General features: G+C 34.4%; 1 protein-coding gene across 13 annotated transcripts in view; it reads right to left on the reverse strand.

Annotated features, from left to right (window-relative positions):
* Positions 1–317: 317 nt before the first annotated feature.
* sona (sol narae) overlaps positions 318–25,074 on the reverse strand; it is a 457,038-nt gene continuing 432,281 nt past the window's right edge. For 4 of the 13 annotated variants that reach the window (XM_067771974.1, XM_067771970.1, XM_067771972.1 and 1 more), the window contains 5 exons: positions 24,560–24,724; positions 24,266–24,497; positions 22,573–22,631; positions 16,493–18,686; positions 318–2,116 (listed from right to left, as the gene is read on the reverse strand). In XM_067771974.1, the coding sequence (XP_067628075.1) occupies positions 16,532–18,686; positions 22,573–22,631; positions 24,266–24,497; positions 24,560–24,724 (2,611 nt within the window). In that variant the 3' untranslated portion in view covers positions 318–2,116; positions 16,493–16,531. The remainder of the gene's footprint in view (positions 2,117–16,492; positions 18,687–22,572; positions 22,632–24,265; positions 24,498–24,559; positions 24,725–25,074) is intronic. The other 9 variants (XR_010950642.1, XR_010950641.1, XM_067771977.1 and 6 more) reach the window with 9 other exon arrangements.

Below are 25,074 nucleotides of genomic sequence, written 5' to 3' on the forward strand. Positions count from 1 at the left end.
ACAAAACCTTTCAAATATAATTTTTTTAAATTTTCGCTTTACAAGCCACCCAGATCTTAATCCGCAAGTTAAATATATTGTTCCAGATCATCAAACATAACATCGACGTCAGCAGTATGTTTCAATATTCATTAGTTGTGGACAATGTGATACTCTGAAGTCCAGCTATTCAATTCAGAGGTTTACGCCGATCACTTTGTCGGCGCCGGTATTTAATAAAGCCTACGCCGCCGATTAAGTGACCGGCGTAAACCTCTACTCTGGAGGAAGAAGTGAAACTCACTGCAAACAAATCAAAACAATGTAAAATAGATAAATTGTATAACGTATTTATAAGTAATTTTTATTTTTAACAAAAGATTTAATTTTTACATTACTTAATTTATAAATTTCACAATTTATTTCATATTTAACTAAAATCGTATTTTACTTTATAAAAAGTACATATTTAGCTATACATATAGATATACATACATATATTTATATTATAAACATACAGATTTTTCCAATTACTTATGTATTTTTTACATTGCCAAATGACATATTACATATTACTATATTTAATACATTAGTTAGTTGAACTTCTTAAAATAAACGCTTAGTTTTTATAAATATGCAATATGCGCACGCCATACAAATACATTTTACAGTAAAACAATATCCAGATATGTCAATGTAAAATATGCTAATGCGTAATTATTTTAATATTTTTTAATTTTAAACGAATATTTTGTTGTAACAAACAATACGTAATTAAAATAAAAAACAATTTGATTACGAGTAAGAATTATATTTATTTTAAATATCTAACCATTTTTGTTCGTGATTTTTTCAATACTTTTTTAGCATTTGTTCGATATGAGCTGTGTTATTTTAAAACTTTTTCATTAATACCAGAAAAAAAAAAAAACAACTACATACTTAGCAAATATATTTTTTTAATTAAAATATAACTATTTTAAAATATAATTATTTTTAATACATACATAGTATCATATATATATGTTTATTTAGTTTTTTAGTAATTAGTTTAAACCTAAAACAAAATCTATAAATTCTAACTAGTACGCTCTCCTTCATGTACGTACGTGTGTATGTAATAGTTAAACATGGATGCGCACAAAAATGTGGTTATGTTTGATTGATGTGTTTAACAATAATTTATATGAATTTTTTTCTAATGCATTTCATGGGTTTGTATGTGATTTAATGTTTATGTTTGGCAGATTTTATTTTTCTAATTCAATTCACTCCTATTTTTTTTAATTGCTTAAATTCTATAAGCTGCATAACATAAAAATATGTATTTTTACGCAAAAACACATTCTAAATGGCAATGAGATGCATTTTTTCTTTTTATCATAAAGTATTATAATAGGGGGACTCATTTAACCTCATAAATGCCTTATAAAGTGTGTAAACGTATAAATTTATCTAGTGCCTAAACGAACTGTCAAATTTTGTTTGAAAAATCATTTACACCATTTGTATAAATTTACGCGCACATTCCATGGTCTAAACGCGGTAAACTCAAAGGAATGCAACCTTGCAAACATAATTACCGTCCTCTTCATCAGAAATCTCCAACATCAGCAAGTCATTTACAAGAATTTCTTAGTAAAAATGTTATAGTTTAGATTTTTCACTTAATGTTGGCATTTTTTAATTTGTATAACAATCAAACATTTTTTTGGTAATAATACAGCTGATCGACAATTAAGTTTATCAAGAATATTACTAGGTGCATTCATATAACAGCGTGTGTAAATGGATATAATTTTACACCTTATAAATTTATATGCTTTAATGAGTCCCCTAAAGATTCTTTACATTTATTCGTTCATTTGCCAATCGGCTAGTGATTGCTGTTTTGTGTTGTTGTCGCTGAGATACACAATCAAATTAGCGCTGCTTATGTTATTTGATCTGCTGCCATATTTGTTGCTGTTGTACGTGTACATGATCTTCCATTAGGTACATGTGTGTTTTGTGGAAATTATCACCATATTGATCGTACATATAATTAACATCAAAAATAGTGGCTGCACTCTATTTGTGTTATATCGGTCAGCAACGGTACTACAAATTTAAAAAGGAAACGCCTTCCAGTTAACCACTGTAGCGCGTTTGAAGAAAAAAAAAAAAAGTAAACAGAAACCATTAGTCAAGTGGTCATAACACAGGGTGGTACATATTTATGTATGAAAGAAACAAATAGTAAAATGCAATGTAATGTAAGTATAATTTTGTAAATATATGGTAAAATAATAAAAATATATAAGTTTAATAAAAACAATGAATAGTAAAATTCCATAGACATGCTAGCCCATCAATGAATCCAACGTCATATATGTGTGTATATTAAACATTGTGGATAAGACAACTGTGATAACTTCTGCATAGACGTCAAAATTCCAAAGTGATTGGATCACCTGATTTGTAATTGTCTATCGCTGTCTCATTCTGTATATCTTTCTATCACCCGCTGAAGATAGGCGCCGCCATATTGAACACCCTGTCAAAACGCTAAAAAGTAGCCATATTGAACATCCTGTCAGGCAGTTGACGGATATGATATGACACTTGTTTTATCCACAATGATATTAAATTAACCATTATTTCAAATTTACACCTGAGTGAATATAAAATACCAAGCGTTTTGCACAAAATTCACGTGACATAGGCCTTAGAGCCTTGAAATGCAAAGGATTTTCGCCTCTGAATTTGACAGATAAATGTGATAGATGGCTATGAGATCAATGTCCTGCGTAGTTAATAGTGAAGCAAAACAAAAAGGAGGCTTATTTTTAAAGGCAGCGTCAATTAAAACCTCAAGCAAACTTTCTATTTCCATAATCAGGCAACCAGCTCATCCAAGCCACTTTATGAAACTCAATGTAATTGGACAATGGTGCCATACCATAAAACCCTAGTTATAACGATACCATAGCAAACGAAATAGTTTTTGTAATTTATTTAATAATTTGGGAAAAATTTCAACAACGTGACATCAGGACGGACAAGGCGACAGCCGTTTCGATTATACCTTGTAAATCTCTTCAAAGCTTTTTCTCACGGGAGTGGGATTCGAACCCGCACTCCTACGATAGTTGAAATGGTTACAAACGCATTCAGCTACGTCATGCCTTAGTTGTTGTAAAGTTTTTCCCAATTGGCTTCTTTTGCATATATTAATCTTCTACACATCACATACTTCGTATGTAATTATGTGTTGAAGTTATGCATGTTTGTAAGGCGGTTTCAGAGAAACTTGGTATTGTTGCTGTTTTTGTACTATTTATAGAACTACAAGGAATTAACCAAATGTTATCTGTTGTGTATGAGTTAATGGTTTTTCGTCATATCCGTAACCTCTAAATATATGAGTTTGTAAATTCATTACCTTTTTTGATATTTTATTTTTTGACTTGAATACGTTTTGACTTATCTTATATATATAAAAATGGTGTGAAAAATGTATAGTAATTCATCAATTGAGAACGGCAGGGCCGATTTGGCTCAAATTTATTTCAGTTCTTCGTAATTGCTAGGAGAAGGTTTTTACGAAAGAAAATTTTGGGAAAACCCTGCGGAAAAGTCGGAAAATTGGAGAAATCGAAAATTGATAACGGCCGGACCGATTTGGCTGACATTTTTTTTCAGTTCTTCGTAATTGCTAGGAGAAGGTTTTTACGAAAGAAAATTTTGGGAAAACCCTGCGGAAAAGTCGGAAAATTGGAGAAATCGAAAATTGATTATTAATATAACGAGATAAATAACAGATGGCGCTGTGCTTAGGTTGAGCGTAATTTGACAGGTGCACTTTTCTTATTGTCATTTTTTATTAAACAAATGTGCTATTTTTCTTGCTGCAATTGATTCGAGTTTTTCTGATTTTCGTGTTCATTGATTTATTTTTCTGATCTCGGATAGTCATATATCGCGTATCACAACCACAAACGGTACAAGCATTACGATCAATTGAAATTCCATTGCGATATTTATAAATTCGATCATTTTTTAAGAAAATAAGTTTGCGTGTAAAAAGTGAGGTTATCTTCTAGAACTGTGGGCATATATTGCGATACATTCATTCCGTAAGTATTTTTTTTTAAGAATTTTCTTTTTAATAAGATTAGTCAAAAATTACTTTATTGCATTTTAGCTTGAGTTATTTGCTTGACTAATACCTCCTATTAGACGATCAAACCTTGGACGACGTACACGCCGTCCAATAATTAGTCAGAATGTCCGTGATAATCAAACGCAAGAGGAACGTGCAGAAGAAAATGAATGGAGACGTGCCCACATTGCACAAGTTCGCGCGGCACAATCACCACCACAAATTCAAAAAAATGTTGTTGGAACACCATTCATAAATGTAGGCTTGAATCGCAGTACTTTCGAATACGATTCCGCAATAGCCTACAAAGATCTTCGCTGCGTTTCAATCAGAAACCCCCGGCTTATGCTGCGCTGGTGGCAAAGTGAAATTACCCGTTTTAACCCACCCGTTAGAGCCATTGTATTCGTTACTATATGGAAATACAATCCAATCAAAACATTTTCTAGAGAATACACAAAAATATAACGGATGCTTTCAAATGACGTCATTTGGAGCCCAAGTTGTTGATGTACCCGGCTACAATCCCACTTTTAAGGTAATGATGTCCCATTATTATCAAAATGAACAACTATTGTTATATTTTTTCGAAATTGCTTCCAAACATTCAGATTCAAGGGCAAATTCACCATCGAGCGGGCGATTTGTTACCACTACCGAACGCTACCACTACTGCGACTAAACGTGAAATGATCAGATTGTTCAAAACAGCATTGGATATGATGCCTTCAGACGACCACAAAATCATTATTAGAATAGACAAAAGACCCGCTGGAGGCCATGCAAGACAATTCAATGCTCCCACTATCAATGAAGTCGCAGTGGTGATTGTTGGCGAGAATAAGGAATCACGCGATATTGTTCTTTACCGTCGGGATGGTGGACAATTGAAGCGCGTTTACGAGACGAATTGGTCATATGATGCACTTCAATACCCGTTGATGCTCTGTCGTGGAGAGGATGGATATAGCTTCAATATAAAGATGGTTAATCCAACGGCAGGTTTGTTTACAAGTCATCACTTCTATTTTATTTTGCAACCGAGCTCGAATTCATATTTCAGGAGAAGAAACGAATATGAAGGCCAGCTTAATGTATTTTTATGCGTATCGTTTGATGATTCGGCGCGATGTTGACAATCATCTGTTGAGATATCGCCGGTTGTTTCACCAGTACTTCGTTGACATGTACGTCAAGGTCGAAACGGAGCGTCTCAATTTCATTCGTTTCAATCAGTCCAAGTTACGATCAGATGAATACATACACTTGCGTGATGCCATGGCTACTGAAGGAGATGCAACCAACATCGGTTGTTTGACCATTCTTCCAGGTACTTACGCTGGAAGCCCACGTCACATGCATGAGTACGCTCAGGATGCGATGACGTATGTGCTGAATTACGGACGGCCGGATTTATTCATCACGCCCACTTGCAATCCTAAATGGCCTGAAATTACGAATTTTCTGATGACAGGACAAACATCCAGCGATCGACATGGCATCATTGCACCAGTGCTCAGACAAAAGATCAAAGTACTCATGGATTACGTCGTTAAGCTTACGGTTTTTGGCATAATACGTTGTTGGATGTACTCGGTTGAATGGCAGAAGCGTGGCTTACCACATGCACACATTTTGCTTTGGATGCTTGACACGATCCATCCAGATGATATTGATTCGATCATTTCGGCCGAAATACAAAATCCAGAAACTGATCCGGAGCTGTACTCCATTGTGACAACGAACATGATCCATGGACCTTGCGGAGTCCACAACCCAGACTCGCCGTGCATGGAAAACGGAAATTGCACAAAGCGTTTCCCCCGTCCGGTGGTGGCTGACACAATCTCTGGAATCGACGGATATCCATTGTATCGGCGTTGTTCTCCAGATGACAATGGCAGATCAATCGTGATGAAAGTGAAAGGATCGTTCCTTTGTCGAAAAGGTTCTCAACTCACTGCAATGTTGAGTACTGCAATTCCATTAATCCATCAAATACGTTTGCAAATATGTGAACAAAGGGAGCGACATGGCGGTATTTGGCATTGTTGAACCGAATGCAAACGAAGAGGTAACGAAATTTCAATTTGGACGTTACGTGAGTTGTAACGAGGCAATTTGGCGGCTGTTTTCTTTTCCGATTCATGAACGTCACCCGACTGTGGTACATTTGGGAGTACACTTGGAGGACGGCCAGCGTGTCTATTTTACGGACGCAAATGCAGCGCAAAGAGCAGAACAAAAACCAGCTACAACGTTGACAAATTTCTTTTCGACATGCGAAAGCGATCCGTTCGCAAGGACTTTACTATATTCGGAAATGCCACACTATTATACATTTAACGCTGCATCAAAGAGGTTTCAACGCCGGAGAAAAGGTAATGTTGTTGCTTACTTTACTGATGTCCATTCCACCGATGCTCGGACGAATATGCAAAGTTCATCCACGCCAAGACGAATGCTTCTATCTTCCCTTGCTTTCGGTTAATATCAGAGGCCCTACATCCTTCGATTCACTGCGTACTGTGGATGGTGTGCTATGCGCCACTCTCGCCGATGCAACTGTTTCGTCGCCAGCGAATCAAATTCGTACATTGTTTGCGATCATCATATCCGCATGTCATCCATCGAACCCGACCGCATTGTGGGAAAAATATAAGGACGAGATGGCTGACGACATTTAACGCAGATTTCGCATGACAACTTTGAATTTCGACCTTCAAATTAATGACGGGATGCGCAACGAAGCGTTACTTCTGATCGAAGACATGTGCATCCTCATATGCGGCAGTCTGGTGTCGACATTGGGAATCCCAGCGCCAAATCGTTCGATAAACGATGCATTCAATCGGGAACTGCAACGGGAGCAAGACTATGATCGAGATGAGATGGCCGAAAGAGTCCGAACAAATGTGCAGCTGTTGAATGCAGAGCAGAACAACGTGTACGATTCCCTGATGAAGGCTGCTGACGATGGAACGGGAGGCATTTACTTTCTCGATGCTCCCGGTGGGATAGGAAAAACATTAGTCATTTCTTTGATTCTGGCTACAATTCGGGAAAGATTTCAAATTGCGTTGGATATTGCTTCCTTTGCCATTGCTATCACATTGTTGGAAGACGGTCGAACTGCACATTCAGCTTTAAAACTGCCGATGAATCTACTTACGGTAGACAAGCCAACGTGCACAATGGCCGAGAATTCAGCGACAGCAAAATTGATGCGAGAATGCAAAATCATCATTTGGGATGAATGCACGATGTCGCATAAACGAGCTTTTGAGGTTGACCGAACGATGAAGGATTTACGACGTGATTCGAGACAATTTGGTGGGGCTATGATATTGCTCTGCGGAGATTTTCGCTAAACGCTACCTGTCATCCCGAAATCTACTGCTGCCGATGAACTTAATGCATGCCTGAAATCGTCGTATTTGTGGCGGCATGTCAAGAAGTTGAAATTGACCACGAACATAAGTGTTGCGTTGCAGAACGACTCATCGGCTCTTGAATTCTCGAGACAACTGCTGGCGCTTGGCAATGGCCAAATACCTGTTGATGTTTCCACTGGATTAATATCGTTCCCGGCAAATTTTTGCGAGTTCCCATCGCCGAAAGAAGAACTCATCACCAAAGTGTTCCCCGGCATTGCAAAAAATTATAAAAATCTCGATTGGATTAGTGAACGGGCAATACTTGCAGCGAAGAATAAGCACGTCGATAGTTTGAATTTGATTATTCAAAGTCAAATAGCTGGATAATTGCATTCGTACAAATCCCTTGACAGCGTGCCCGACGAGGATGAAGCGACAAACTATACAACAGAATTTTTGAACTCGCTTGATGTGCCAGGAACTCCGCCGCATAATTTACAGTCGAAAGAGTGATCGATCATAATCATGTTGCGGAATCTGAATCATCCGAAATTGTGCAACGGTACGCGGTTGTCCGTCAAGAAACTGATGAACAATGTGATTCAAGCTACGATCATCAAGGGAAAATTCAAGGGAGAGGAAGTCCTTATCCCACGAATTCCGATTATTCCATCTGATCTTCCATTCAAATTCAAGCGGATTCAATTTCCGGTTCGATTGGCTTTTGCAATGACAATCAATAAATCGCAAGGCCAATCGTTGGAAGTCTGTGGGATTGATCTCGAATTTCCCTGTTTTTCGCACGGTCAGCTGTACGTCGCCTGTTCGCGTGTTGGGAAACCGTCTTCGTTGTTTGTTTTTGCGCCGGAAAACAATACAAAAACATTGTTCTTCATATGGCTCTCTACTGATTTCGATTCCGTTCAAATAAATAACATTGAAATTTGAACTATTTGTGTTTTATTATCCTTGAAGTTTATCTGAAGGCGATAAATTGGGGGGTGTCACACCCCTTTTCTAAATGAAAGGAAAAGGGAAAGGAAAAGGGGAATGAATAGGAAGGGGAAAGAGAAAGGAAAAATAAAGAAATACTTAAAGGAGAAAAGAGGGAGAAAGCGAATTGAGAGATAAAACTTGAGATAGGAACCGAGGTGCGGAATTTTTTATATGAGCTTCTAAATGACAAATGCTTCCGTTTCCAGGAAAAGTTTGTAAAGCACTGGAAGGAATATTACTGGGCAGGATAACATCTGCCGGGCCAGCTAGTTAATTATACAATTTGATTGTTTTTTTTTTTGCATTTTATTCTTTCTTATGAAATGGTCACAATTTTTAGGTTAAGACACCAATAACCGATGCCAATAGATATGGTTAAGTAAAAATATGGTTACGACTAAGGCATTATGACTTTGTCAATTTTGCCAATAGCGCTAAAAGGGCTAAAACGTAAATTTCACTTGAAAGACTCACTGTGAAATTTGTTAACATTTCTTTTAGCTATTATAATTATATTCTAGCTATGTATTTGTTGTAACTTTTTTTGATTAATCCCAGGCGTTTTTGTAACGTAAACGCAGCAAAAATTATAATTTTAGTAGATGTCACGGTTATTTGTGAGAGTAAGAGTCTGCGTCCAAGTATTTAATCTTAAATTAATGCAAACTTAAAGTATTTATCAAACAAAAGGAAAATAATAATAATAAAAGTTTCAAATTCAAACTGTTTTTTACGCACATTGGATTCATTGTTGTGACGGTAAAATTAAATTATGTATATTACTAGATCAAATAAGAAACTGAAAGAATATAAAAATTGACACCAGAACTACTAAGTTTTTGTTGTATGAAGTATTTTTTATAAATGTTGCTTTATGTGTATATATATTTTCTTAAGAGTTGATGAAGAGTTATGTGTATTTGCCGCCACTGTCATGCCAAACTTCGTAGTCTAATAAGCTGAGATTTTAGTATAAAATTAATTCCGTTATAAATTATAAAATAGATATGCTTTTAATTTAAAAAGTTTTTGCTATATTTGTTATTATTATTTTTTTAATTATAAACGAAATTTCTCAATCGCTACATTTGCGTTTTTCATACACTTCTAGTTAGAGTTGGGTGTTCGAAGCTATTTTCCAGATTCCGCTTGTGATCTAAGGTACTGTTACTTGTAGAAGGCTTCCAATTAATCCATTTAATTTAAACTTACTATTCGTGTATGTGCCTTTTCAGAAAGTATTGTTTTAAAATAATTCTCAAATCCATATCCAAATTTTCGATTATAAAAGCTTCCATTAGAGCGTTTTATTTTCCAGCATTTTTTTTGTTTTTAAGTTATGTTAAATCAAAAATGTATAAGATTGTTGTAAAATAATATGGAGTAAGCAATGCGAATGAAATTAATTAGGTATTTTTCACTTCACCTTTTCCTCGTTTTATTCGTTTAATCCTTTTTATTTGTGCAGCTTGTGCTGTTGATTCGCGTAGTATGGTATACGATGATGTGGATGTTTGGTGAAAGTGTTAAAAATATTGTTGTATTTGTGATTCAGGAACTTGTTATACATAAGTGAATACAAGTGGACACCTTTCTGATTACTTTCTGTTTAAAAGTTAATTTTCAATATTTATGTAACCCTGTTAATAATGCAGGATACTTTAGTGGATGTAGAAAGACAGTAATGTGTAGTCGAATATGGTGAAAATGAAACAGTGAGCAGTACAAGAGACCTTTGATGACTAGCAAGTTACTAATAATATAATTTATTAGGAGGTAATTTAGTTTTGAAAATCAATATAAAGTGAAAAGTTGGTTATCATAAAACAACCGCCATTGAATAATGTTACTTTGTTATGTTTTCGGATCTTTTTTTGTTTTGATTATGGTTTTTATGAGCATTGTAAGTGGGGTATAAAGGTCAATATCTATAAAAACAGTTAGAAGCATTGAAAAGGTCAAAGATGCTGTGAGAATGCACTATATATTATATATAACAAACTAACAGAATTTTGAAAGTATTTTCTTGCCTACTGACACCATTATAAGAATATTTGTATAAAATGCGTTAAAATTAAAAAAAAAACACAATGTTTAAAATTTCATTGGTTTTTTTAATTTGTCAATATTTCGGCTTCAGTCTGAAGCCATCTTCAGGACTGTAAGTAAAGACAAATGTATAAAAAGGGGGGCATTCATTTCAGATACATGGTCATTAAAATTTACGTTATGCAACTAGGTATACATATAAACGAGACACAACTTACACTTGTGGTTATTCTTTATCGACTGATCATATGTTCGGAAAACAAAAGTAAAATAAACATCAAAAATGTATACAATTTTAAAGTACAGTAAGTGTAAACTAAAATATGCACAAACAAATATATAGGGATACAAACAATAGATCAACGAATATGTCGTCATCCAACATTATGATTTGCTGATCCCAAGTATGCTGCTAGCGGAATAATTTCTGTACGCTGCTTTCTTTCATGTGCGCCGTGAGACTTGCATTTTGTGTTGTTGCTTAAGCCAAAAGCTTCATAAGACGGGTACTTACAATAAGCGACAGAATGTACCACAAGAAGAATATCACGATCATCAAAAAAACTCTAGAGGATAATGAGTTTCCAAGTAGCTTGGTCAATAAACTGGTCCGAAATTTCTATACCAGAGCACGTAATGAACGTAAATCTGAAGAAGCAAATAACAAAATATACAAAGCGATAACCTGTCCCAAGAATAGCAGAGAGGATCAAGAGATCGGATTTATATGACAAAGAAAAGGTCAAAATAGCGTTCACATACAACAATACATTGAAACAAATTTACAGTAGTACAAAGGACAGAATTCCAAAGGATGAGAAATCCAACCTAATATACAGAATCCCATGCAACGGTGACGGGTCTCACTTATGCGAGAAGGTATATGTGGGGACAACAAAATTAAAATTAAAGACAAGGATTTCCGGCCATAAGTCCAATATTAAACTTAGAAACAACGCTTCGGAAAATAAAACGGCCTTAACGGCCCACTGTAAGGATACGGGCCACTATCCCGATTTCCAGAATGTTACTATATTGGACATAGAGAAACAATATAATAAGCGCTTCACCATAGAAATGCTCCACATTATGAACACGCCTAATGATAAGAGAATTAATTTTAAAGGTGACACAGACCAATGCGCATATGCATATCGCAATTTATTGCTTAAGCAACAACACAAAATGCAAGTCTCACGGCGCACATGAAAGAAAGCAGCGTACAGAAATTATTCCGCTAGCAGCATACTTGGGATCAGCAAATCATAATGTTGGATGACGACATATTCGTTGATCTATTGTTTGTATCCCTATATATTTGTTTGTGCATATTTTAGTTTACACTTACTGTACTTTAAAATTGTATACATTTTTGATGTTTATTTTACTTTTGTTTTCCGAACATATGATCAGTCGATAAAGAATAACCACAAGTGTAAGTTGTGTCTCGTTTATATGTATACCTAGTTGCATAACGTAAATTTTAATGACCATGTATCTGAAATGAATGCCCCCCTTTTTATACATTTGTGTTTACTTACAGTCCTGAAGATGGCTTCAGACTGAAGCCGAAATATTGACAAATTAAAAAAACCAATGAAATTTTAAACATTGTGTTTTATTTAACCACGGCCTTTAAGCTCATTATTATTAACATAACGTAAACGCATAAGGCTATAAAAATTACCAAAAATATTAAAAAAAAAAAACATTCAGAAGTGGAATGTTTAACTCATGTTAATAATAATTCAGAAATGGAATATTTAACTCATGTTAATAATAATTTAGAAGTGGAATATTTAAAATAATATAAATAAACAACAAAGTTTAATATAAAATCCATTTAACATACAAAGAAAAAAATTCGGAAGTGGAACCGGCCGCCATGGTGTGGTGGTAGCGTGCTCCGCCTACCACGCCCCTGGCAAAATAACATCAAAAATTTTACAAACAAGTTTTTTCAATTAGATTAAGTTTTTCTAAGCAGCGATTTGGAATGCATTCCGAGTGTATTTCTGCTATGAAAAGCTTCTCAGTGAAAATTCATCTGCTTTGCAGATGACGTTCGGATTCGGTATAAAACATGGTGGTCTCGTCGCGCCAATTTGTAGAAAAAATGAAAAAAGGAGCACGACCCAAATTTGAAGGGAAGTTCCGCCTAAAATCTCTTAGGAGGCTATCGTGCCCTATGTTTATTTTATTTTATGTTTAGTAACAATACAGAAGTGGAATATTTAATGTGTTTTTTTAACGAATACTGAGTGAAATTCTACTTAAAAAAGCGAGCCGCAATGGAAATCACTTAATAAAGATACTAAGCACCAAAATCATGAAATGTTCAGAGTATGGCACAATTATAACTATAAGATACTGAAATGTTGACCACTTATAGCACACAATTTTTTAAAACTTTCACGGATAGCTTCAATAGTGTTTGTAAACAAACTAATACATCGTGCATTGTAAATTTAGAAATAATTTAAAATAATGAGCTGATACCAAATGAGAATGAAAATTATGTTATTCAAAAATACATAGCAAAGAATAATATGGTATAATAGAAAATGAGAGGAAGAGTTACTATGACATGCGAACGTTTGCCAAGCAAAAATTTGAAATGATTTGATTTGCAATTGCTATTGTTTTGATAAAATATGCAAGCTTATTTTGAAATGGTTTAATGTTTATCATTGAAGCAAGTGAATATTGGGTAATACAAAAAGTATTGTTCCTTTTATCAACGATGAGAAGTAAGTTTTAGTTCGTACTTTGGGCATCCTGGGAAATATTTGAAAACATATGGTTCGCCTAAGACATGAGAATTTATCGTAGTGTATATCTCCTTAAGATAACGTTATTTTGAGGTGCTTTCTTAAACTTGAAATATTATAAATTGGCAAGTCAGTCAAAATTACATTAATGTGTTTATTAAAATTTGCTTTTTACAACTGTATTATCACTGGTATCATGCGCTGTTTTTTCAATAAGCAATGTTTTTATGCAACTATATTCGTTAACCGAGCTTTAATTAAATTTTCAAGCGCAGAGTTCAAATACCAGTATGTGATTGTTTACCACGGATTTTAATGACAACAAGGTTATGAGAACTGATACTAAAACCATTAGAGTGCATATACATGCTTGTTCCCTTAATTACTATTTAAATAAATTGTCTTCTGCACCTCGTTGAACTAATGATTAAAGCCCTTATTTTTATTAATAACAATATTTTCGCTTAAATTTTTTTTCCCGTCATAGGGTTATTCGTAATAAAACAAAATACTACTTGCAGGCTAAACTTGAAGTTAGTTTACTTGAAAATACCTGTTTTTTTTTTTTATATAGAACTGCTTTGGAAATGCGTTCTACATGCATCAATTGAAAAATCCTGCAATAATTTCTGGCCACTTTTTGTGCATTTCTTCACGGGTCCAAGAAATGCTTACAGGCTTAATTGTATGCAACCCAATTCTAAGAGTTTCCTCGGAATTATGTTCTTGCGGATTTTTTCATTCCCGCGAAAAAATTCCTCCAGTTTTCTCTTATGGAGAACAATAATTGGGAGATTGGAATTTAGAATTTTCGAACTCAGCTGTTTTGCCAAATGACATTTTGTTGCGCATTTTTATTTTGGTTTAAGAAACTAAAAAGTTTAATTACTGTGGAGAATTTGTTTAAAATTGAGAACAAAATATAAACAATGCACCGTATTGCATCAACGGAGAAAGGTAAGAAGAAGACTGCGCAATAACACAAATCTGAACTTTAGAAAGCCTTGCGGGACTTCGTGATGGCTGCTACAAATTTACTAAGATTTATTCCTTTGGTTATTTATATACTTTTCGAATTAAAATAAAGAGTATTATGGTAGTTATTATTTAAGAATTCATGAGCTTAACACCGGCTTATAATAACTGAATATTCAATTATTATGTTTTTCTAAGAGAAACTGAAAAGAAAGAAGCATTTACTGGCATATTGCGATGGTATCATTTCGAAAACCGCCATGTAATCATCATCAGGCAATTTCGTAATGTTATCAAAGGTTTCACCGAAATTCGATAACATTACGTAATTGCCTGATGATGATTACGTGGCAGTTTTCGAAATGGTACCATCGCAATATGCCAGTAAATGCTTCTTTCTTTTCAGTATCTCTTAGAAAAACATAATAATTGAATAATCAATTATTATAAGCCGGCGTTAAGCTCATGATTTCTTAAATAAGTATAAATTGAACACACCATTAAACAAACAAACGTATTATGGTAGAATTTGAACATTTTGTGCATTCCCTTTAATTTAACAAGTGAAACGTATCCTTAAAAATGGATTCATAATACCTACTTTTCTGCCTTAACCGGTTTTCCCTTTTTCAAAAATTGTGCAGAATAAGAAGAAAGGGAGAAGTGAAAAAGTTCACAAGAATTTTTTTTTTAAAATACGAGGAATGAAAGAAAGGAAAAACTCGCAAAGCATTTTTGCTTAGAATTGGGCTGATGGTTGCAGCACTGACCTCGGAAAAGATTTTATGAAGCAAAGTAGCAAAAAATTAAAATAAAATTTCCGAATAAAAACGGTTTAAGTTTGGATTTATTAAAGTCGGAAACCAAATTATTGTCATACACTAAATAGTCCAATCATTGCAGCTGCCAATTCCCGTGTTCCCAAAATAACCAGACTTAGCGAAAACGGTTTTGGAAAACTTTCTGCTAAATTTTAGGGAAACTTCTTTTTGCAGTAACGTTTCTAACTAAATAGAAGAGCAGCTCATTTCAAGAGAAAGAAATTCCGACCCGCGAATATTTACTGTTACTGCCTTTTTAAATTCGTGTATGGAACATTCCAGCGAATTATTAGGCCTGATAATAAAAATGAATCTTTGAACGGAAATGGCGAAACTACTGATAACTTATTTCAATTATCTTTATGTATGAGATTCGGATAAATCTTGGTATACAGTGCAGTAGACAAGCAATATCTTCGCTCCTTTTGAAAAATTATTATTTTGAAAACAATGTGACTGCAATTTCTGTTACTGTAAGCTTTGAAGTTTCCTATAAATCTGTGTAAACTATACTGGTATTTGAGTCACCGAATTTCAACTAAAATTTATAATGAATAGGATACTAGAAGCACTCCCTTAGTATTCGTTAAATGCTACTACATTTCATGAGCATACTACTAGCTTTTAGTAATACTTTTAGTTATAAATTAAAATCATTCCAGGCAATGTAGTTAAATTTACGATCCGTATCCAAAAGATATTTTATTCAGATAATTTCGCTTACCAAATATTTAATGTTTGTAGCTTTAAAACGAAATTTGATAATAAAAGTTGGACAATTTTTAATTTCTCATTGATCTATAAAGAGTTTTGATTGTTTTTATTTGCTTACTACTTCTTAAGCAGAATGCTACTACATTTCATGAGCATACTACTAGCTTTTAGTAATACTTTTAGTTATAAATTAAAATCATTCCAGGCAATGTAGTTAAATTTACGATCCGTATCCAAAAGATATTTTATTCAGATAATTTCGCTTACCAAATATTTAATGTTTGTAGCTTTAAAACGAAATTTGATAATAAAAGTTGGACAATTTTTAATTTCTCATTGATCTATAAAGAGTTTTGATTGTTTTTATTTGCTTACTACTTCTTAAGCAGATTTTTTAGGAGTGAAGTAAATTCGTGTGTTGCTTTGCTGTGTTATTCTCTCACTCTTTATTTAAACCTTTTCCAAAAAAAAAAACTGATTTCTAATGCTGATGTCATAACCGCTTGGGTGTGGTGTAGTAGAGTAGAGTATTTAGTGTTGGTGTTATAATGGTACTACACGCGAGTAAGTGTAGTATGTTGAGTAATGAACTTTTTGCAATGATCCATTTATACGCTAAATAGTTCAATAAAAACTAAATTTTTTTTTCAAATAGCAGAAACATACACTCAACTGAATTCTTTGTGCATCAATCTATGACAGATTTCATTTAATTTGCGTACGCAACAGTTGACGGCGTATCAATTTTTGTGTTTTAACTTTATGTGCTTTTTGTTGTTGAGGTGATTGTTGTGAGGTTGATGTTGTTGCTGTTGTTATGGTTGTTTTTGTTAAGGATGGCTGTTGTTCTTGTTGTTTAAGTTGCCGTTCCGTTTGATCAAACAATCTTAGCAAATGATTCGTATTATCACCTATATAATTTGTTACATAAGCTGGTTTTTGTGTTGTTGTTCTTATACGTAATAATTTACCACTACTACGTTTTGTGGTAACATTATCAATGTGTTCTGGTTCTTGTTCGTTGTGTGCGTGTAGCTTGCGTAAAATTTTTTTATAATTTTTAATTTGTTGTTGATTTGTGTTGTTTTTGTTGCTACTACTACCATGATTATTGTTGGAACTGTTGCTACTGCTACTATTACCAGCACTGTCAGCGTTACTATAACTACTACTACCACCAGCATCTGCATTTCCGGCGCTATTTCTACTACTTAAATATGGCGTACGTTTAAGAAATTGGCTGCCGAATGTTTCCGCTTGTGCACGCGTCCCCGTTTCAATTTCTTGTGTCGCTGTTGCAACGGTCTCACCCACTACGCTTGATGTTGATACCATTGTGCTTGTAGTGGTGGCAGTTGTTATGCTTGTTTTCGCATTTGATGGTGGCGTATTATTAAGTGATTGTAATTTTTTTAGATACGCATCAATAAATGTGGCAGGACGTTGCAATCCCTTATTATTATTGTTGTTAGTAATGCTGCTGCTGTTACGCGTGGGTGCTGACGGTGGCGGCGCTTGTTGTAGGCGTTGTGTGTGTTGTTGTGCATGATCTTGTTGTGCATTTACGCTTGTTGTTGGTGTGTTGGTTGTCGAAAACTTACGTTTTTGTTGTTTATCGTCTATCGCTTCATTACTTGCGTCATCAACGTCAGCATCTACATCGACATTAATATCGTCCTCATTGTCGTGGTCGTTGTCGCTGTCGCTGTCGTTGTCATCGTTTTGTTCTTCCTGCAGCTGTGCTGTTTGTTGTTGTTTTTGTAGTTTGGCAGCAACACTAACAATATTACTATAATTTAAATTATTTGTTTGAATTGTAGAATTTTGCATATCTGTCGCTATACCGCGACGAATACCACTATTACTACTCTCCCTACTACCATCGCTACTACTAATACTACTACGAGTACTACTGCTATCGCTAGCGCTGACGCTATCAGGAGTAGTATGTACTCGTAATAGACCTAAATAATATTGTAATTGCTTGCGTAATTCATGCGTGTAATATTGAAATAGGTTAGCTTGTTGCGTGGGTTGGTGTGGTGGTTGTGCTGTGCTTTGCGTAAATTGTTTTTGTTGTTGAATTTGTGTGAATTTGGTCAGTGTTGGAATTTGTGTTTTGATTGCTGGTTGGTTTTGTGTTAGAATTAGTTTTTGTTGCGGTTCTGTTACTTTTTCAAAATTTTCAATTTCTTTATTGCCAATGTTAACCTTTTTTACTTCCGAGTTTTTCTGATTGTCTTTTCTGTCAACTGTTGTCTCATTCTCAAATTCATCATTCTCTATATCCTTTTCAATCTGTTCGTTCTCCTCCACACTGCTATCAACACTACTAAACTCACTATTTTTACCAACATCCTGTTTGCTACTGTCGCCGGAACTACTACTAGTGCTACTGCTCACGTTCCTTTTCACCACGACCATGCCCTGCGATAGTTTGTTTTGTTCTATTTGTTGTGGTTGCACTGCCTTTTGCTTAGCTGCAACGTTAGGATCATTTGTTGCTGCAGCACTCGTAAGCGCATTTGCTTGTAATACTGCTTGTCCCAATAGCTGTTGCCATTGTGGGTTTTGTGCTAAAAATCTAGCTAAAAATTCAAAAGTACTATATTCCACTTGCCGTTGTTTACTGTTGTTATTGTGTGTATGTGTGTCCGTTTGTTTTCGTGATGAGTATGTATTGATTTTGTTTATTGTTTTTGTTTTACTATGTTTCGAATATGCTGAGTCATCAATATCCTGATGTTCTTCCTTAGTTTTATTCTCTTCATCGTCATCATCCTCTTCCTCATCGTTTTCTTCTTCATCATCATCTTTCTCATTATTGTGCTCAATCTTTTTTACAATGTTTTCATTGCCACTGTTTTATTGTGGTTTAAATATTTTTTTAGTATGGTGAATTTGATTAATTTTGGTGGGTGTTGTGGTGGTGTGGTTGTTTTTTTTCGGATTTTGATTTCGGTTAGTGTAGTTTTTAAGCAGTTGTTTGTAGTAATTGTTGTTGTAATTTTGGGTATGTAAAAATTTAATTTGATTATTTTTTATGTTGGGAAATTAATTTAAATACTATTTACATATGTACATACATAAAAATTTACATTAATAAAAGTACTTATTTATAATATAGTGTGTATAAAGGCCTGTGCAAAACGGTAAAGGAGCAAAATAAATTATTAACTATCGTTGTGTGCCAATCAGAAAAGGTTTACTTAGGCCCTGTGTCATTTGGCTAAAAAGATCGAAGGAAGTTGATATCTATCGTGACGAATACGAACGTTAGAACTTCCTCGAATTTTCCGCTTTAGGCTGCGTGCAATCAGCCGCCGCCGCACAGTGGCATTTTTGCTTGGTTTAGACACGAAAAAGGAAAAATTTTCAAATCATATTTTTTTAAATTTGAATGCAATTTGTTTTTAAAATGTCAACAGTATATAACGGTAATTATCATTTCTTATAATTATTGTTCTTCATTGAATAATCTGCTGTCAAACTGTGAGTTGTTGATGACGCGCTAAGTAGTGCAATTTACAGAAGTTTAAAATTAAATAAAACTTTGTGGTGAAACAAAAGCTAAAATATTTTTTAGTTAGTTAAAAGCTACACGTAATTATATTATTTTTTTACGTAATTATGAGTTTTTTAATGTGTATTATTTTTGTGTTGAAAATATATAAAACCGCGAAAAGAAAAGCCTGCCAAAAGTTTTAACCACGCTGAACCACAATAATTTTTGTATTTCTGCTATAATTCAATATTATTACATATAATTCAAATGATTCTTCATTCCCGTAGGTCCCCGTTTTGATGTAATGACGATAACAAAGTGGGAAGTGTATGAGGCGTGGGTTGCACAACGTGGCCAAAAGCAAAAGGATAAAGCCGTTTTAGACCACGTGTGTACCGTTTTAGGGAGGGAGTAAATAGAGACGAGGGATTGTATGATGAATGCTGCAGTAAAGTTCGAATTTTTTTTATCAAAGCTTCATATGAGATGTATTCAGGTGAATTACACCAAAGTTCATTTTCTTGGAAAGCTTGCTTCATGGCTTGAAGAAGGAAAGAAATTTAAATATAGGTATGTTCAATTGCGAACAAAAGAACGAGATAAGGCTATAAGAAAGTTTTTTTTTTGGGGTAAAATCAAAATTTTTGGAGGGGGGTCCAACCCCCATCCCCCCTTCGCCTATCCTCACTGAAGAGGGGTAAGCCATACAAACATATACACTAGGTTTGAATGAAATATATTAATTTTTCAGTGAGTTATTAATTTTTCGCGTCTAAATCATACAAAAATGCCACTGTGCGCCGTGGTATGACGGTAGCGTGCTCCGCATACCACACCGAAGATCCTGTGTTCACGGCCCGGGAAAAGCAACACCAAAATTTTAGAAACAAGGTTTTTCAATTAGAAGACAATTTTTCTGTTCACCACGATAAACGTCCACTTTTTTATTCGATCGGTCAAAATAAAAAATTTTAGTTCATTCAGCACATGGTTTAACTGTAAACAGTTTTTTCTTTATGACTTTTCGCTCTTAAACCAGTAAATTAATTTTTCAATATTATTCACCACAGCACTTTGCACCATAGAACTGGTAATTGTGTCCGCTGGTTAATCAAAAAAAAAAAAATTTTTTTTGTTCCTCCTTCACCCATTCACATAGACCTTAAGGCCCGGTTTTTAGTACATTTAAAGTTGACTAGAGTTTTAACTGGCTACTTTGCCCAGTAACATACAGTTTTATTCCTCATCTCATCTTAAACGGCCTAAGTGACAAGGTTTAACTTTAATCAACCATAACTGTAGTTTAAACTTGCGTTGAGAGACCTAGTTTAAGGGCCCATTACTGATACTCAGCATAGACTTGACTAGACTTGGCGTAAACTTGGCAACTTAGCCACGATTATACTCCACTTAGCGCATACAATCTGGCACCATAATCAATAAATGTCAGTTTGTATGACAAAATGTCAAAATGAAATGGAAACAAACAAATGGCATCTCAAAATGTAAACGTCACTTAGCATAGCAAATCAAAATTCAACAGACTTCTAACTCAAGTTAAGTGTTGCTAAGTTTTGAGTAATCAGTAACATGCAATGTTCATTTAACAGAACTGTAAGTGACAGTTCTTAAGTCAAGTCAAGTCTATGCTAAGTATCAGTAACGGGCCCTTTAGTACCATTAGTTCTGTATATATGTATGTACAGTAGGGTGGGTCGATTTGTATGGTCGAAAGTTAATCGATATCGCGCCATCGAGTTTTCGATAGGATTAGGCTCATATCAAATTTTTATCGGATATTTTTGGGTCGGACAGGGTATATATGAAAATTTTACAATCAAATGAAAATTTTTTAGTAGGTCATGAAAAAAACCTTAAAAGTCAAAGTCGAAAAAAAATGTAATAAATGAAATTTCGCAGGCTCGAAAATTATTTTTTTGGGTATGCGAAGTGGAACTTTTTTTCCTGAGCCCAAATCCTATCGAAAAATCGATGGCGCGATATCGGTAATAAAGCGACACAGTCTAATGGTCAGCTTGCATGAGTTAGGTACACTACAAAAAATTTCGTTGCTAAAAGTTATTTAAAATGAAAGCAGTTATTTTTGTACTTTTCAGGGAATTTAAATTTTGTAACGAAAAGTAGTAATTAGAAATAAAATCCAAAATAGAGGTGCATCATTTCTGTATACAGTGCTGCCAGATTGCAGCTATCTTCTGCTTTGTAAACTTGTAAACACGCGCATTGTTGTATCAATCTGTTAGCTCCATACATCGACTTATGTGAAATTTTGAACGTTATGGTGTCAACCATGGCGCAACGATACAAGGTGGCAGCAGGGGACAGCTGATTATAAACTTTTTTATTTGATTTCATACATCAACTTCCGGCGCAGTACGATTTTGACATTTGTCCATCGAATTTACAAAAACAAAGTACATGAAATTTTTATGTCACCATGCTGCCACCTTGTATCGTTCCGCCATGGTCTCAACTCATCAAAAAGTGACATAAGTTAACGAAAATCAATTTTTCAATTTTAAAAGTTTTGCTGATTTTAAATTTTATATTTTGTTTGAGTAGTCCGTGCAGTGTGCTTAAAATTTCTCTGCGCAAATCTTATGCACATCTATTTTGGGCATACAACTTAAGCAATTCACGAGGCCTCCAATTCGTCGTATGTGCAATGTTTAAAAAAAAATTACAATGTTAACCATAAGAACAGCTAAAAACTTAAGACTTTACAATGAATATGATGCTCATGTGAATTGCCAAGTTGTACTATATTTTTACTTTATATACATGGTTAAAAATCGAAAAACAAGATATTAAACAATTTTTTTAGCAACCGTCGTTAAAAGATTCGATTTATTACTGATTTAAATTATTGACAATAAAATATAATGAAGTAGGGTATTCACAGTTCCTTCGCAAATTTAGATGTTGGCATTTTTATAATATTGCTTTTTTTGGAAATGAGTACCCTTAAAACCCAATTTTGGTATCGGTTACAAAATTTGTTTAACTTTCCGTTATTAAAGCAAGAGCACATATGTATGTGTGTGGAAAAAGGGTATTTCATTTTAAAAAATTTTGCAATCGTTACCATCTTAGGGTTGCAAATATTTAAAGCAAATCTACAAATATTAATCTTTAGCAAACAATAATTTTTCAAAATATAATATAGGTTTTTGCAATATTTGAAAATCATATATGACTTGGTCAAAAAGCGAATACTTACGATCGATAAGTTGGTATGACATTCGAGGGAAGTGGTGTACACCGACCGTCCAGGCATTGCTAATGGAAGGTAAAAGAAAATGTTATGAAATCAACAAAATGCAAATAAAATATTGGGTCATATGAGGTGAGGAAAACGGCCTCTCTCAGAATTTGTTTAAATAAAGCCCTATATATTTTTCAGCATATCTAAGCTGAAAATGCATTATATTCATTCTGAGATCATTGCTCAATAAAATTCTGAGATAGCGCGTTTTAAAAAAGATTACTTATTATATTACTACAGTCAGAGAAAAACGCCGTTCTAAAATCCACCACCACCGGACTCAATTCAAGCTTTTCATGTTCTTACTTTTTGTTCTTGAAAAACGAACGACCTGTTCTCAAAACAACAACCTTGTTCTTGAACTGACAACCATTTTCGTGAAAAGAGAACGGCTGGTCTTAAAATATGAACAATTGTTCTATTAATGAGAACAATATTCATAAATTAAGTTAAAGAAAAAAGAAACGGTATAATTCGTGTGCACTACAATGTTAAATAAAACATTTGGCACAAGTTATCAAGCAGTTGTGCTGGCCCAGTGCTATGATGTTGCGGCTGCGATCGTGTGGCGCGAGTTCCATCACCGTCAAACTCTGAAATTTTTTTATATTCTATTTTTTTAATTCTTATTTTTCGTTCAGTTCCATTCACATATGCACAGTTAATTCTCAAACTTGTTATGAAATGTTTTAAATATATATTCAGATTGCATCATCAAATACGAAAAATTCCCCAATACGAGAAATATATGAATAAATGCATATTATGGCTTTTCTAATCTTTTGGAATTTAATAAAAATTTTTTTGTTCTAAATAATTTTTTTTGTCAGTAATAAAAAAAAAAAAAATGGTTCCTTCCCACTCCCACCAATGATCAAGCGCAAACCGTTCTTGAATTGAAACCGAAAATTGTTAAATCGACCACCAATCGTTCTCGAAGCGTCAGAACGAAAAATCTTAAATCAAGCCCAAGTAGTGAAATGAGCACAGAAGGTTCACACATCAATACCAAAGTGGTCATAAAATACGAACGGTGTGCTTGCAAAAACTGTTCTTAAAACAAGCCATTCGGTCACGAGTTAAGAAAAAACGTACTTAACAGACTTTTGTCAACGAATGTTCTTAACTTTGAACTTGTTTCGTTCGTTTTAGAACGATTTTTTCTCTGAGTGTACGACTGATTTTAATAACATGATGACTTCGAATTAACTTTGGATGTGTCAAAAAAAGTAATTGTATAGCTAGTGAATCGGTTGCCTTTTGCAGTGGTTGAAGGCTTCACAGTGGTTGTAATAATAGCTAAGCTTGGGTAGAACAAATATATCGAATCCTTTACCTAACCTAACCTATAGGAAGTTAATCAAAATTGACCTAGCTATATATCAGCCGGTTAAAAGGGTCAATGTAAAGTTACAGCACACATGCAAATTAAACACAGCGAGCTCTCAGAATTGGTTTATGTTTTCTAAATCAATTATATATATATATATATGTTTTCTAAATCAATTATATATATATATATATAATATATATAAACGAAAAATCGAGAAGTGAAATATTTTGAAGATTAATTTAGAAGTGGAATATTTTTAAAATTAATTCAGAATTGGAATATGTTTTTTAACTTCAATGTCATTTCTGTTCTTACCATTCCATTGCCGCACGTTGAACCCTCTGCCGCAGGCCGATATGCCACACAATATCCCGTTTGCGCATCAAAGCAGAATAGCTGCGCACAAACACGTTCATCCTTAAAGCATGCATATGTGCCACGATCACGACGACACTGCGCATCCAGCGAGAGCAGTGTACCAGGCATTGCGCGTCCCAGCGCGCTGTCTTCATGTGGTGCATTATGCAAACAAGTAGCGGTATCTCCACTGTAAGAGAAACACAAAATAAGAATTGATGTTTTGTAATAAAGTTTAACTAATCTACTTACTTTAGGAAATGATGAAAACTTTGCACCGTGCATGGTGACCACCGAAAGCCCCGCTCTGTATGTCTTAAATCGGACATTATATAGCCATCCTCCCAACGGCAACGTTGCGCACCCGGACCACCGAGATAACTAGGTGGTGGCGAGCCATCGTGCACGGCGCCAAGCCTGTGAGAGCAAAAAACAAAAAAACTTTTTATTATATGTATGTACACAATAATCTGGTCTATGCAATAATGTTCGCAGTTATAATTAGCTTTTTTTTCTAAGTATAAATATTGTAATATTGCATTGGCCTGTGGTAGATTTATATTTTGCATTAAAATTGTGAAGGAAATGCAAACGAGTTTGTCTGCATATTTACGCATATGTGTCAATAGTGACAGCGGAAATTACTTAAATGGCATGACTGGCCAAACGTGCCTTTGAAAATGTCGTAAGCATTTTTGAGCGTTTGAACCAGAGTATCTATTTTGTTTTCATTAGATCAATTTATAAGAGAATGTGGTGAAAACCCC

Source organism: Eurosta solidaginis, chromosome 3 (genome assembly GCF_040869045.1).
Source record: "Eurosta solidaginis isolate ZX-2024a chromosome 3, ASM4086904v1, whole genome shotgun sequence".
NCBI lineage: Eukaryota > Metazoa > Arthropoda > Insecta > Diptera > Tephritidae > Eurosta > Eurosta solidaginis.